General features: G+C 38.4%; 1 protein-coding gene across 2 annotated transcripts; it reads right to left on the bottom strand.

Annotated features, from left to right (window-relative positions):
- Positions 1–2,287: 2,287 nt before the first annotated feature.
- ttf2 (transcription termination factor, RNA polymerase II) lies at positions 2,288–14,712 on the bottom strand. 2 transcript variants are annotated; one of them, XM_053497454.1, is made up of 23 exons: positions 14,619–14,712; positions 14,305–14,416; positions 14,130–14,216; positions 13,973–14,042; positions 12,074–13,018; positions 11,813–11,933; positions 10,805–10,978; positions 10,564–10,721; positions 10,359–10,440; positions 9,703–9,810; positions 9,370–9,520; positions 9,173–9,278; positions 8,426–8,610; positions 8,176–8,329; positions 7,259–7,350; positions 7,087–7,166; positions 6,848–6,984; positions 6,584–6,754; positions 6,392–6,444; positions 6,117–6,270; positions 5,829–5,911; positions 4,670–4,744; positions 2,288–2,626 (listed from the first exon to the last, which is right to left on the bottom strand). In XM_053497454.1, the coding sequence occupies exons 1-23, from the start codon at positions 14,644–14,646 to the stop codon at positions 2,482–2,484; spliced, it is 3,471 nt and encodes a 1,156-aa protein (XP_053353429.1). In that variant the 5' UTR covers positions 14,647–14,712; the 3' UTR covers positions 2,288–2,481. The 2 variants fall into 2 exon arrangements, with proteins under 2 accessions (XP_053353429.1, XP_053353428.1); XM_053497453.1 differs by having other exon boundaries at positions 10,564–10,725; positions 10,806–10,978.
- Between the last annotated feature and the right edge of the window lie 521 nt (positions 14,713–15,233).

The following is a 15,233-nucleotide window of genomic DNA, read 5'->3' as shown; positions in this document are numbered from 1 at the left end:
TTCATGTACATTGTGTTCTGTTAAACATTCACTGTAGATGTGAATAGGCTAAATTCGCTTAATGGACAGTATTCTGTTTAAACATCAGAAATATCTAACATGAATTTCTATAAGAGGTGTTCAATTTGCAGAAGATTTCAAGCACAGACGTATAGGCCGCAGTAATGGAAAACTGACGGATAACTTTGCCAATTTGCAGAAGAGACGCATATGTCTGTGGGAACTGCACAAATGATCATTCACCACTTGCACATTACAGGAACTCGGCTGGGAGTTACTGCCTCATCCCCTGTGACCAAGAACCTAAGCACAAATTAAAAGAAATAAAAATAGGGGCTATATCTGTGTGTGTGAGAGTTTGTTTACACAGATTATCACACTTATGCAAAGGTCTAAACGGCAAGAACTATAAAACAGTCTATGGATCTTTAGATTTCTGTGTGATAAAATCTGACCTTCTGACCCTATCACAATGTTTCTTTTATATGTCAAGTGTTTAAGTGTGTCGATAGTTGATTATATAAATATATATTTACAGAATGGCAGATGCTTAAAGTTCGCATTTGTTTGGAAATCTGGAGATTACAGATTTTGTAAACCCTGTTATTTAATGAATTCAAAGATGCAGGAATAAGTATGGTATTTGTTCATTTCTAGTACAGGTCATGGTGAAAAATATCTATCCAAGTTAGCAAACCTGTGATTAAAATGTAGCCTGTTCTGACAGAATGGCACAGCATGAGTTTGTGACCATTTCACAAACGTATCTTATATGGTTTGTAACTTCACATTCCGAGGTTACCCTTATGACAATAAGCAGTGAGGAAAGCAAATCTGGCAACCAAATCCAATCAAAAACTGAGTGGTCTTTTATGAAGAGATACATGTGGATAGGTCCAGAAAGGCAAAAAAACACATACCAAAAAAACAGAATTCCAAATAGCACATCATGTCACATGATGTGTATATAGCACATCAGTGCCAATAGATGGCACTAAAACATCTTGAACATAGGTGTTGAACAGAAAAAAACCCAAAGAGCCCTGGGTTTAACTGCTTCTATTGTAAAATTAAAATTTGACACAAGCAATACAAATAGTTTTTTATTTTACAATACAGTTTTATATTTTAGATGTGACACAATTACAATATTTGTTTTAAAATAGAGAAATATTAATCAGACTTAAATGTATTTAAGCCTGTAATGCATACTTATTTTCTGTTTTAAGAGTATTGAATTTACCTTTCTGTAGAAGCACTCTCCTAATTACAAGCTGTAAGCTTTTAAAAATACTGCCCTGTACATTCCTATATAATCCTCATAAAATCTGATACTTCCAAACATGTTATTCTGGCTAAATTCGCGTAATGGACAGTATTCTGTTTAAACATCAGAAATATCTAACATGAATTTCTATAAGAGGTGTTCAATTTGCAGAAGATTTCAAGCACAGACGTATAGGCCGCAGTAATGGAAAACTGACAGATAACTTTGCCAATCTGCAGAAAAGACGCCTCAGTCTGTACGAACTGCACACATGATCATTCACCACTTGCACATTACAGGAACTCGGCTGGGAGTTACTGCCTCATCCCCTGTATAGTAAGGATGCACCGAAATGAAAACTCTGGGCCGAAAACGAAACCGAAATTTTTGGATGCACTTGGCCGAAAACCGATACCGAAACCGAAAATGGCTTCATTAAAAAACATGTTTAAAATATTTTCTTTTTGTTTGTATTAAAAAAACTACAAATTAATTAAGCAATAAAACTTTTATTGATAATAAATGACAGTAATAAGGCTGTTTAACAATAACAAAACTTGCTTCCAAGTGCTTCCAAACCGCCGGCATACTCCGTGTTTGATGCGTAATGACAGCGCGAACGAGACGGGAGGATGGGAGAGGCGTGGCGACAATTTCGGCTTTTATTTTCGGCGCTTTCTTACGTTTCGGCCGAAACCGATAATGCTATTTCAGCCGAAAATTTTCAGCGGCCGAAATTTCGGTGCATCCCTACTGTATAGTCTTAACCTTGCTCCAAAACATTTCCATTAAAGGAGCTCATTGTAAGACAGTATTTCAGGTGTAAAAGAAGCAGTCCCAGAAAACTGAGAAACATCTTAAGCACTGGTGAAATGCTGGGATAAGTTAATTAGTGTAACAGGTGATTATATAAAGAAATGAAGGTAGTTTTATTCTGTGTATTCTGTTATTTGAATGCCCCTCATACTTTATGGAGACTGAAACAGTGGACTGGTCCTAAAACAGGATATTCAGTATAAGTTCCCAGAGAAACAGTGGTTTATTATTATTGTTTCGGTCAGAAAATATTTATTTAAAATAAAAAAAAGAAACATTATGATACAGTTTAGGCATTGGCACAAGGCAATCATACATATGTAAGGCATTGATAAAAGTGCGAGACGTAACTCAACAAGCCCTCAGCGGTGACCTGTTGATTGTAGCGAAGTCACAGGTTACACACCAAAGATAACCCTGAGGTCTGCCAATGAGAGTTTGGTGAAAGAGGACCCAGTTCCAGACAGGACTTTCTGGGCCAGCTCCTTCTTCTTCTCTTGTAAAGAGGAGATTTTATCCTCCACTGTGCCCTCACACACAAACCTGTAAAGATATGCTTTTGAGTTATGGCAACAAAAGCTATTCATCAAGCCAACATGCGCTTCTTAAATTCCTGCTCATGCAAAAAAAACAAAACTGATTTAATTTTTTAATGTTGTACATACAGTGGGGCAAAAAAAGTATTAAGTTAGCCACCAATTGTGCAAGTTCTTGAACTTAAAAAAAAATGACAGAGACCTATGAGAGACAAAATAAGGGGGGAAAAACACATTGTAGGGTTTTTAATGAATTCATTGATAAATTCCTCTGTAAAATAAGTATTTGGTCACCTACAAACAAGCAAGATTTCTGGCTCTTACAGACCTGTAACAACTTCTTTAAGAGGCTCCTCTGTCCTCCACTCGTCACCTGTATTAATGGCATCTGTTATCAGTATAAAAAACACCTGTCCACAAACTCAAACAGTCACACTCCAAACTCCACTATGGTCAAGACCAAAGACCAAAATTGTAGACCTGCACCAGGCTGGGAAGACTGAATCTGCAATAGGTAAGCAGCTTGGTGTGAAGAAATCAAATGTGGAAGGAATTATTAGAAAATTGAAGACATCTAAGACCACTTATAATCTCCCTCTATCTGGGGCTCCACGCAAGATCCCACCCCATGGGGTTTAAAATGATCACAAGAAAAAATCCCAGGACCACACTGGGAGACCTAGTGAATGACCTGCAGAGAGCTGGGACCAAAGTAACAAAGGCTACCACCAGTAACACACTGCGCCGCCAGGGACTCAAATCCTGCAGTGCCAGACGTGTCCCCCTGCTTAAGCCAGTACATGTCCAGTCCCGTCTGAGGTTTGCTAGAGAGCATTTGGATGACCCAGAAGAGGATTGGGAGAATGTCATATGCTCAGATAAAACCAAAATAAAACTTCGTGTTTGGAGGAGAAAGAATGCTGAGGTGCATCTAAAGAACACTATACCTACTGTGAAGCATGGGGGTGAAAACATCATGCTTTGGGACTGGTTTTCTGCAAAGGGACCAGGACGACTGATCCATGTAAAGGAAAGAATGAATGGGGCCATGTATCGTGAGATTTTAAGTGAAAACCTCCTTCCATCAGCAAGGGCATTGAAGATAAGACGTGGATGGGTCTTTCAGCATGACAATGATCCCAAACACACCGTACAAAGTCCGTGTTGCCCAACGACAGCCCCAAAACATGACTGCTCTAGAGGAGATCTGCATGGAGGAATGGGCCAAAATACCAGCAACAGTGTGTGAAAACCTAGCCAAGACTCAGAGAAAACGTTTGACCTCTGTCATTGCCAAAAAGGTATATAACAAAGTATTGAGATGAAATTTTGTTATTGACCAAATACTTAGATTCCACCATAAATAAATAAAAACTTTTTTGCCCCACTGTATAATACAGAAAATGTGTGCCGAAGGATCTACTTTTGAAGTTTTTGCAACATGAAAGTGACTTTTTTTTGCTTTCTTAAAAATTTCAAGTTAATTTCAGCTGTTTTAGAGAGATTATTTTTTAGGTGCCCAAAAATGGCCACTGTTTAGCGTTATACTGTCTCACTTCAAACAATAATAATTTAAAATACAAATTATTTATATTTTTAAAATTGCAAAATTAAGATTTTTTTCAAGTAAAAAAATATGTAGTGTAAATAACCATGTCAAATTCATGTTGCAATGTTGCAATATCTGAACAATTTTGCATTTTAAAATAATACACTTTTTTATGTCTTGCTATGTGAAATCTAAATGACAATTAAGATCATTAAAAGATTTTAATTCAATAAAGTTATGGACACTACATAAAAAGGACATAACATTTTTTATCTGATAAAAATATAAATGTCTATGCATATTTGCAAAAAAGAATGATGGATATGGAAATAAGAAGTATTAAGTATTACGAAAAATGGTTTAATATGATCCTATCTGAAAATTTATTTTTACCATGTTTTGACCGTTTTATTAAAAAAATGCTTAAACCCCAGTAATAACAATATATTTACTACTAACAAACGTTATAAGTTACAAGAACACAGGAAATGTGAGGCTCACCTGTGAATGGTGACATCACGGTGTTGTCCCACTCTGTAGATTCTGTCACAGGCCTGGTCTTCCAGTGCAGGATTCCTGTAATAGTATCTCCTTCTTAAATTCTTTTTAAACACAGTAATTTAAAATTCACTGCAAAATCCTTTAAGACACTGATATCCATTTCCTCTGCCCCAACAGCCCATAATTACAACAGTTTAATAGAATAGGGGAGTCTAATGGACAGCATTAAGGAACAACAAATTACACACTAAATGGAATTTATGCTGTCATGAAACCCAATGCCTAAATTACCCAAAGCTACACTTTTCTCTCCCCACTACCAACTAGACAGATAAAGAAGAAGAAAAGGAAAAAACAAACAAACAGGGAATGCTGTAATATAAAAATAATCAATGCTGAGGACACAAAGTAGAGTTACTGTTACTACCCAAGGGGGTTATTTTACAATAACAGCTGGTTTGCTTCTGTCGGCATTTACACTATAACAGATGTAAACAGCTGGTCCCTTAATAGCTACTCATTCACTCTTAAAAAAACAAACAATTTTTATTTAGTAAATTTAGATTATAAGGCCCATCTGCCATACTTGCCCTGAGCAAGGTGTCGCTATAGATATAATAATGTACTAGCACAGGTGTATTGATATAAACCCGTGTCTTGCTGCTGGTACAGGGTAGTACAGGGTGACTTTCATTAGAAAGTACAGGGTGATTCATTTGAAAGAGGCCCTAAATATTCTGTAATAACTCTCGATAGGACGAAGCAATTTGATGTACATGACATACAATGTGTTCCTCGATATATGGAGCTTGGAACACGCTGGGATGCCCCTGGATGCCCAGACCGATAAGGTGGGCACCAGACAACTGTTGCTTAACATGGAGCACTGTGTCAAAATTTGTCTGGCAGAAAACGGAGGTGACTTCCAGGATTGCATGTAATGCCATTGATTACACATACATGAAGATATACAGTGTTTTTTTGTGTGTGTGTGTATGTGTTGGGGGTTTCAGATCGCTTCACCATAATCAGAGTTATTTCAGAAAATTCTGGGGCATTTAGAGTAAATTATCCTGTACTGTTCCTTCATAGCTGTATTAGGAAACAGAACTATGCCACAAGTCTTTGTTAAAGGTAATGGATTTGTATAAAGTCTTACCAGTGCATGTCTATAAGGAACAGATGGTTTCCACCTGTCAGATTAATACCTACTCCTCCAGCACATAATGACACGAGCATTACCTGTGACACACAAACATTTTCAGATAATGCCTCATTTCACACACATGCAATGAAAGTATTTTAAATTTTAAAATACAATTTGGGTACATGACATTCTAATGATCTTTAAATAATTAGCCTTGTGGCTTGTTGTTATGGCCCTAATGCCTTTCATTTAGAGATCAGCATCTCTAAAGCTTTATCTTTGCCTTGCAGAGAAACACACCTGAGGTCCTTTGGGGTTAGTATTAAACTCTTCCACCAGGTCCATGCGTCGCTTAGGGTTTACTGTACCATCAATGACACTGTAGTGCAGATCCAGCGTTTTTAAGTGAATGCTTACAATGTGCAGCATACTCGTCCACTGGGACACAATCACACTGCCAACACACATACCTGTTAGTTTCACGTCGTACCATCACGACAACCCATAATAGAAACGCAATGATCAATGTTCTGTATATTAATCAGAGATAACAGGACTGTAAAGAGAATGCCTACCTTTTCTGATTTTTCTTACGGATTTCTTTTAACTCTGTGAGGACGGCTGAAATCTGAAGGACAAGAAATATAATGCAACATCTAATAAATGCATCAGACTTAGTTAATCCATGGTTCGAGAAAATTAACATACACCATCATATTGAAAATAGCTATTATTTTTACCCAAAGGAGTTGAAAGACAAATCTCACCTTAGTGCTTTCTCGGCTCTCCTCAAAAATCTCGGAGCGGAAACGGCTGCCGTTGAGAGAAACGGTGGCTTTGGGGTCTGAGTCAGAGGATTCAGACAGAGACAGAGCAAGTAGCTGCTCCTCCAGAGAAAGAGAAATCCCATCTCCCTGCAGCTCAGTCTGATCCAGCGTCTGACCAATAAACATATAGAAACATGATCATGATAAAACTGACCAACAAGGCACTGTGTGTGTGTTTACAATGTGTGTGTTTGAGAAAGGGACCTTCTTCAGCAAGGATAGGTGACAGCAGCACTGTCTGAGGCGCAGCAACAGGGACAGGATATGGATGGTGCTTGAAACCTGAGGTTGCTGAGAAGACGACACAGAATCCCGCTGGGACATCCCGAACTCCTGCGCAACTGGAACACACATACAACGCTCATAAATAGGTAAGACTGGAATTTGAATTCTGATGTGGATAAAAATGAATAAATAAAAAAAGAAAAGAAAATTCTCTAAACCTTTCTCAAAGGGATTGCCAACATCTCCTTGTTTACTGTCTTTTCCTTCATGCCTCTTCAGATAGGACTGGAGAGTGGACCTGAGGGGAATCAAATATATTCGTATAAACTCGATATTTGATGTAGTGTGTGACTTTATTGCCAGGGAGGTTTATAATGTGTTTAACCTTACCTGGACTGTGCAAACACCACATCGTAAACAGACTGCTCATCCTGAGACAGTTTTACCCTGTGAACTTGACAGCTTCGGTCAGGGAGAGCCACCTACCACAGAACAATAAGAGAGATGTTAAGCTTTACTTAGATGGCAACTATTAATTAAAAGTTACATTATATGGCCGCTTGAGCATCGCACCCACAAGCAGTTATTCTCCACATTGCTGTCACAAAGTGGGAAGTCACAATTGTCTAGAATGCCTTTGCACGTGGATTGGAACTAATAAATCTGGAATGGGGTATGTACACAGGGGTGGGGTGTGATGGTCAGATGTCTACAGATGTCCGGCATATGATGTATGTACATGACATTTCTTTCCGACCTGCCATGTGTCTGCAGAATATGGCCAATGCCAGTTTTTTTCTCTCAACTGTGTAAAACTAATGCGGGGGCCACAACAGAGTGGACATGGTCAATATTTGCTGACCTTTAAATTGCCTCTGGATATAAAATGAGTATATTCACAAATCTCATTATTCCTAAAAATATAAGGTGCGTCAAACCGGAACTTATGTTGTAATTTGTTGTGAATGAAGGTGTAAAACCGAAGACAAGTACAGTGATGAGACTTTTAGTCACAGTAAAGGTGCAATCATTTTAAAGAAGGCCATCTGTCTGTGAATGAAGTCGTTTTCGTGAACATTCAGAGAGTGCAAAAGAGGATTATATAGCTAAATAAAGCTACTTACAATATATAGGATAGTATAGAGTGTATAGGATTTCAGTTTTAAAAAACATCAGATGTGTGTGTTCAGACAGCCCTAAAATCTATCACATTAGGTGAAAATTGGAATTGAGTCACTTCAAGCTATTCTTCATCATCCTCAAGTAAAACCTCTACAGTTAAAAGAAAAATACACTGCAGTACACACCAGAGGCTTGCCTGTAGAGTCCAGCTGGTCCTTAGTCCTGCGCAGCAGCAGGGACCTGGTGAGAATGTTAAGTCTCTCTCCTCCCCTCTTAGAGCCATTGTCTACCTGAGCCTTCCACAGCTTGTACTCATCAAACGGAGAGCATCTTAAAAATCTACAACACATTTAAGCATTAAATAACATTACTAACAGTAAAACTTCCGGTGATTAACAGAAATGAAACTGCACTGGGGTACAGAGAGAGTTATACTTCAGCAGCGAGTACATATCCAGCAAGTTGTTCTGGATGGGCGTGCCTGTGACGGCCCAGCGTGCTTTGGCCCGCAGCTTACACACAGCCATGGAGGTCTGCACTTTGGGGTTCTTGACATTGTGGGCCTCATCAAGAACCACACGAGCCCAGGCTACACGCAGGAGAGGTGGCAGCTCAGACCCCTAGGCATAGAGATACAGAAGGAATGCGTGGGCAAATTTGAATTAGTTTACAAATGCAAGCTTATTTTAGAAACCTAAAAGGAAATATATGGTACAGTAAAAAAAAAAAAGAAAAGAAATCAGTTTTCTTAAATATATTAACATTTATAAGCTTTAAAAATGTTTTTTCTCCGATTTTGTTACAATTCTAAACAAAATTAGACTGCACCAGCTGCAGTAAGATAGAAAATAGCAACTTTTCCCAAATGTTTTTCTAAATAAATTAAGAAATAAAAAATAATAATAATAAAATACATTTTGGATTTTGTAGTTAGTGTGGCTATATGTGTCCCCCCCAAAAAAAAAAACCCCAACTTTTTTCCCATATCTTGCACGCACACACACACACACACACACCCCGATGTGAGTAAATGAGTGAGTTTATTGAGCTGAACAACCTCAAATTGTTATCAGTTACTAAAGTTTAAGATCCTGATTTAAGTTAGTTACCATAAGACTTCCCATAAAACACACAATTGACTGTCACACAGTGCCTATCATTTATGCAGTTGGTTTATCATACCACAGGCTCAGAGTCCTGACTGGGCTTTTCTGCATCTTCTTTCTGAACCGGGATCTCTTTAGAAACCAGGGTGTATGTTGTGACCACTACATCATGTTCTGCCAATCTAGTAGAGAGAGTGAAGAAAGTTGAGTAATAGCCCGCTAGGAAGTCAGATAATCAGAGAAAGCAAAAAACCTCTTGGTTAACAGTATTACATGCTTGCGCTCTTCTGTCGGTTAGGCCCATGGTAGAGATACACACTTAAGCGACTGCTCTTCACATGCTTCTCGATCTCCTTCTTCCAGTGATGCACCAGAGAGGCAGGACAGATGATTAAAGTTCCCTGGGATGCCACCAACATAGAATCTAACAAGATCATATGATACTTTTAATACGTAACCACAGTATAGCATACTGTAGAAAATGCATACATTCCCAATCTGAGAATAATAGGAAGAAGCTAGCACACAACAGATATGCACACAGACATACACAACAGCTATATAACCAGGCATGCAATTTCCACAACACTGTGCAGGAGTGCTTACCAGTCTTGGAAATCCATCCCTCCAGCTTAGTATCTTTCTCTTCTTTCTTCTTTTGGGAGAGAATGAGAGCGATCATGGTGAGGGTTTTCCCCAGACCCATGTCATCCGCTGCAATAATAAAAGATAAAATACACATGCATAGCCCATTAAGATTACTGTTCCTTGGAACAGAGTGTTACATCATGAAAAAAAACAAATGATATAAAGATACAATCGATTGGAGTAATAAAAACGTTTTAAAAAATTTTATCGATGTATTCGCAGGAGAAATAAAAGTTAGTGAAAAATTTCTGTGTATTTAGTTAAATCATCTTGAAAAAAATATTTTATATTTGCTAAACAATTAATTATATTTCCAAAGTGGATATACTGTACAGGGAGTAAAGTACACCTGTGTCCATTTACAAGGTTATCTTTTTTTCACCAAATTTAAATAAACGCATCATGCAAATGGAAAGATAAAGTAATTACTAAAGATTACTAGACATTTCATTTGAAAACTTAATACCTTTAACATTCTAAAAACTCCCTTTTATTTAAAAATCTATTCTTTAATTTAGCAACAGTGCGAGCACACCGCTCAATTAATGCCATGGTTAACCTGATTATGTTACCTTATATATTGACATGTATTAACTTGAGAAATTATGTCATACCGAGAATACCCCCACAGGGTTTTTGGGTTTCTCTCCATAGCAGCCAAGCCAGGGCTCTTCTCTGATGAGGCAACAACTGGACCTGAAATGTAGAAGATCAATTCCAGTCTTACATCATGTCTAAATCTATTACTACTGTTACCATAATACACTTCTCTTTATCTTAAATGTAACACATTCCCAATTGTTAAGTATCGTCTCTTACCTTTATTCCTTTGGGATCCTGAGCCTCTGTATCTGTAGAAGGGCAAGACTCCAGTGAGTGGTGAAGGTGATCAATCGCCTCTGTTGTGGCATTGCGCACAGCAAGCAGTCTGTCTTCGGTCATCCTGCCACCATAGAATGCTTGGTTTTGAGGATTCACTGCGAATAAACAGGACACAGCGTTAACGACAGCTATATTACACACTATACATGTTTCTAAGAAAAGGACTAAACTGAATTACCTCCAAACATCTGTGAGTAGCCCTGACTGAGCTGTAGTCCCAGTGAACTAGTAGAGGAGTTTGGTTGAAAATGGACTGGTGGCTTTGCCAGGAGAATAGTGCCGCCTGCACGGTTAAAAGGATTGGAACTGGGTTTGGGATTCTGCTGGGCATTACTTTCAGCATCTTGGGTCTCTGGGAACAGATTATTCAAGATGTCTATGCTTTCAGTCATTTATATTCAATTCAATTCATATTATTTACTAATTGTCTAGTAGTAACAAGACACAAAAAATCTTGATCACTTCAGAAGAGTAAACAATGATTTTCAAAAGTCCAACAGATTAGTTTTTAATTAGTCTACAAATTAGTATTTGATTCCCACCACATAAGATATAGGTTTACCATGCTCCTGAAATATGCAAGACAGTGACCGCAAGATTTAAATGAGTAGTACAAGATTTTCAAGATCTTGAAACTTTAGTCACCATGATTGTTACAAACTAAAGAGATAGTTGTTGACTTCAGTTTAGAGTTCTTTTAGTATAATTTTAGATATGTGTAGTCTTGTTTTTTTGTAGCAACACAGAACTACACAAGTAGTTATCCTGGCTGAATTAGAAACTTTAACTGCTTATGGTTAAAAGTGACAATGAAAGCCACTTAATATAGTGAATAACATGCACAAAGAAGTTAGGGGATTGACCACCATAAGTTGCCTGGACAGTTTCAAGGCATCATAGGGCAGATTCTACAAGCATATGTAACTATGCAAGAGGGATAAATGGCAGTCCTTTGAAAGTAATGCCCTCAGATGGTGTTTATAGAGCTCTGCCATTTCAAAATCTTGACTGTAAGAGTATACTATAGGACTCAATTATACACACACAAAGAGATGTGCTGCAGTTTGGGACACAATGACACTTTGGAAAGGACCTCTCCTAACAAAATAAGTCTGTATCCCTTTAGAGTAAATCCTTTCTCTACATGGGCAAGTAAAGCCGTCTGTACACTCAGTCAGTGTCTCACCAGTAAGAGCATCCTTGGTCAAGCTTAAAGATTCCAGAGCCTCTTCCAACTGCTTCACTTGGCTCTTCAGCCTCTCTCCTTTATCAGGCAGAGCAGACACATTAACTGATGACAGAGTTGCCTAAACACAGAGATAGAAAACAAAGATTGTTATAAGATATTAAGAAAGCATTTGGACAAAAGTTTTAGATTTTTATTTTTTCCAAAAAAAAAAAAAAAAAGAGAGAGAGAGAGAAACCGAATGAAGCACACTAACAGTACCTTCTTTTGTTTAAGTTGGGTAGTAAGCTGGTTGTGAATTGCTCTGGGGTCTTCCTCTTGACTTTTGCCCTTTGACATAAGCTGGAACCCTGGGTATGAGGTAAGGGTTTTCTGCAAAGGTGCAGCTGGAGCTGAAGAAGTCTGCTGAAAGGCCGGCTGAACTGAGACCAGCTGTACATCATCATCATCATCACTCCAGTCTCCATAGGGCGACTGTACTGTTTTCTTTTGAGCATCATTCATAGCAGGCTTCAGTGAAGCTGAAACAGCTTCTACTATTGTTCCTGAGCTGGTCTGACTGCCTGTTTTTGGAGGATTTTGAGTAATATTGCCTGGCTCTGTGTCTGTCTTCGATATAGATGTCTTCATGGAGGTTAAATGAGGACTTTGTCCCTGAGATTTCTTTTGAGGGTTTTGCTGTAAAGTTGCTCTTTCCTCTTTGTTACAGCTTTGAGAGTTCTGCGATTTAGTCTCTTTCTCAGTTTGCTGTTCATTAACACTTTCACAATTACTACTACTACTGTTGTAAGAATCTTTAATAGCTTCTGCTCCCTTTGTAGCACCCTCAGTACTGTTGTGCAATTTCCTGTCCTCATCAGATGCTCGCTTCTTTACTTTCATGCCAGGTGGAAGTTTTTTGTCTCTCCAGGATTCAGAATCCACAGAACTCACTATCTCTCCCTCCCTTGCGTTTGTACTGTTCGAGTTTCTTTGGCCGTCAGATTCTTTCTCTGCTTTCTTTTGCTGAATTTTATCATCATCACTGCTTCTCCTAGCGCTCTCGCTTTCTACGGATTTTTCCAACATCTTCGTCGCTCCTTCTTGAATCTTTCTCCACTCTGAACTTCTGTATTCTTTCCCCGGGTCTTTGAAAGGATTTTTAACAGGAGGCAGACTGGAAGGTTGTTTTTTGTTCTCTGACGAAACATTCTTTTGAGTGCCTTTCTGTAAATTTTACATTCATACAAAGGTCAAGATTCCTCTTTAAACTTTTACTGCTAAAGTTACAGTACAGTAACGTATAACAAGCTCCAATTGCGTTTTCTTAATACAGTATGAGTTTTTAAGCTCCAGGCATATTCTTACTGATTGAGTCTACTCTTTTGCTTTTGTTATCAAGTTATGCAAGACATCTGCAGTGTGATAGTGACATTCAATAAAGCAAGTTTTTTGTTCTTTTCTGTTACATAAAAGATCTGTTTTATGTCATCCAAAATAAGCAAACTAGATATTTATAAACAATATGTAATTAAAGCTGCACCAATAACCATCCAGTTCATTTCACCCTCAGTGTAAATGTCATAAACAAGAACACGTTTTGTGTTTAGTTGCACAGTGTTGTTGTTGGTCTTCCAGCTACTCCCATCGAGGGATCGCCACAGCGGCCAACCAGATCCGCATGACAACTTCCTAATGCAACCCTCTCATTTTTATCTGGGCTTGCGAATCGAACCCGGGCTTTCCGCATGGTAGCCGAGAAACCTGCCATTGAGGCACCAATGCCTTAGTTGCACCGACTGATGAAATTTAATTAGACCGCTTTGACAGGTGTAATGGTGTGTACATGTGTGACACATATACACACCTTATTACTGTAAACTAGTGAAGCTTTTAAACTGTATGCTTGATATTCTGGTTTATAATTTATAACAACCACACATTTTTGGTTCGGCAAGTCCTAGAAGTAATAAAGTGCAAATTTATTGCACATTTTTGGGATGGATCTCATCACTGCGAAAGAGTAAAACATTCCAAGAAAATTATTAGTAAAATTTGTGTTTGCTTTAGAATTGCTGATTCTAAAAACACTTATAGCCTTTAGTCATTATTTTCTTTGTCAGGTATCTCCTGTCACATAGTGGGCATGTGGAAAGAACAAAAACAACAACAATGTTTTACCTCGGTCCATGGAACACTCCCACACCACTTCTGTCCTTCTTTCTTCCCTAATAGGCAACGGTATAACAGCCTAGAATTGTGATGAAAAGTAGTTCTATTAAAAAGAGCAACAATGTTAACCCATGACGTCACTGTGCACATGGTGAGAACAGGCTACCTGTATGTGTCCTGTGCTGCACTGTGCATTAAGGTCTGGAGTTCAACCACGGCATCTTCATGGCGGAGACAGTGGGAAGGTGGAAGTCTGAGAATGACAGAGGCACTGCGTTCATACACCAGTTACACCAGTAAGTCGAAAACAGTGCATTAAGACTGGAGTTCTGTGGACTCACTCAGCAGGCAGTGTGAAATCACACGGGGTCGGATCCCTCCCGGCGCAAACATAGAAACTTTTACCCTTATTCGGCCCTTCTTTCACACCAGTCTTCAGAAAGCAAATGTTTCCTGAACAAGGAATGCCAGGTTAGCTTAGCAGCAGTGGAGAGAGATGTCTAGCTTAGCTTAGCTTAGCACTGTCTTAAAGTGAAGGTTGCTAATGTTAAGAACACCGGTCTCTTCTAGCGGCTCTTCATTAACTAAACCTGCTAGATTCTATACACTAGTTTAATCCTCCTCCTACTGCTACTATCACCACCACTGTACTTACCGTGTCGCTCACAAAGAACTCTTTCCATTTTCGAGAACAAATTAAAAGTAAACGTTCCTATTCGCCGCGGCTAGTAGTGTTATGAATCGCAGACTCAGTCTTGATGACGTTTCTCTCCGTCAGCCAATCAGAAAAGATTTAGCTGCGTTCAAACATTTAAGGCTGCGTTCCATTCCACAGTGTACTTCAGAGGGTGCTCCCTGCTCCCTCCACTAATAAAATTCATAATTTGAAACTCCCTGAAACGTCACCAGCACAGACGTCACTTCCTCCGCGCGTTACCTTGGTAACGTAAGCACCTGCTGCTGTGGAAATTTTATATTAAAATATTTATTGAAACAAAGACTGATACCATTATAGAACTTATATTTATAAAGTCTGTATACCTCGTAAATAAATTATAAGATAAATAAGATACTAATATATATATATATTTTTTTACAGATTACTAACCTATACAGTACATTTGACTTAATTTGATTAAGTTAAATTCAAAATTGTTGTGTTCAATTAATATTATGTCGTCCTCAAAAAATAATGCCATAAATCAGCCAGCAGATGGCAGATGTTGTCTGTACTTACATAATTTCTTCACCCATTAAGGTGTTTCTCTAG

Source organism: Clarias gariepinus, chromosome 5 (assembly GCF_024256425.1).
Source record: "Clarias gariepinus isolate MV-2021 ecotype Netherlands chromosome 5, CGAR_prim_01v2, whole genome shotgun sequence".
In the NCBI taxonomy this organism is placed as follows: domain Eukaryota; kingdom Metazoa; phylum Chordata; class Actinopteri; order Siluriformes; family Clariidae; genus Clarias; species Clarias gariepinus.
This window is presented reverse-complemented; position numbering and strand designations above follow the sequence as displayed.

What these genes read in the sequence shown, in the direction of transcription:
- ttf2 (XM_053497453.1), bottom strand. Translation starts at nt 14,646, where the DNA reads ATGGAAAGAGTTCTTTGTGAGCGACACG. An exon ending in GCAGCACAGGACACATACAG is followed by an intron (nt 14,043 to 14,129) that starts GTAGCCTGTTCT and finishes TCACAATTCTAG; the next exon opens with GCTGTTATACCGTTGCCTAT. An exon ending in CTAACCCCAAAGGACCTCAG is followed by an intron (nt 5,912 to 6,116) that starts GTGTGTTTCTCT and finishes TGTGTGTCACAG; the next exon opens with GTAATGCTCGTGTCATTATG.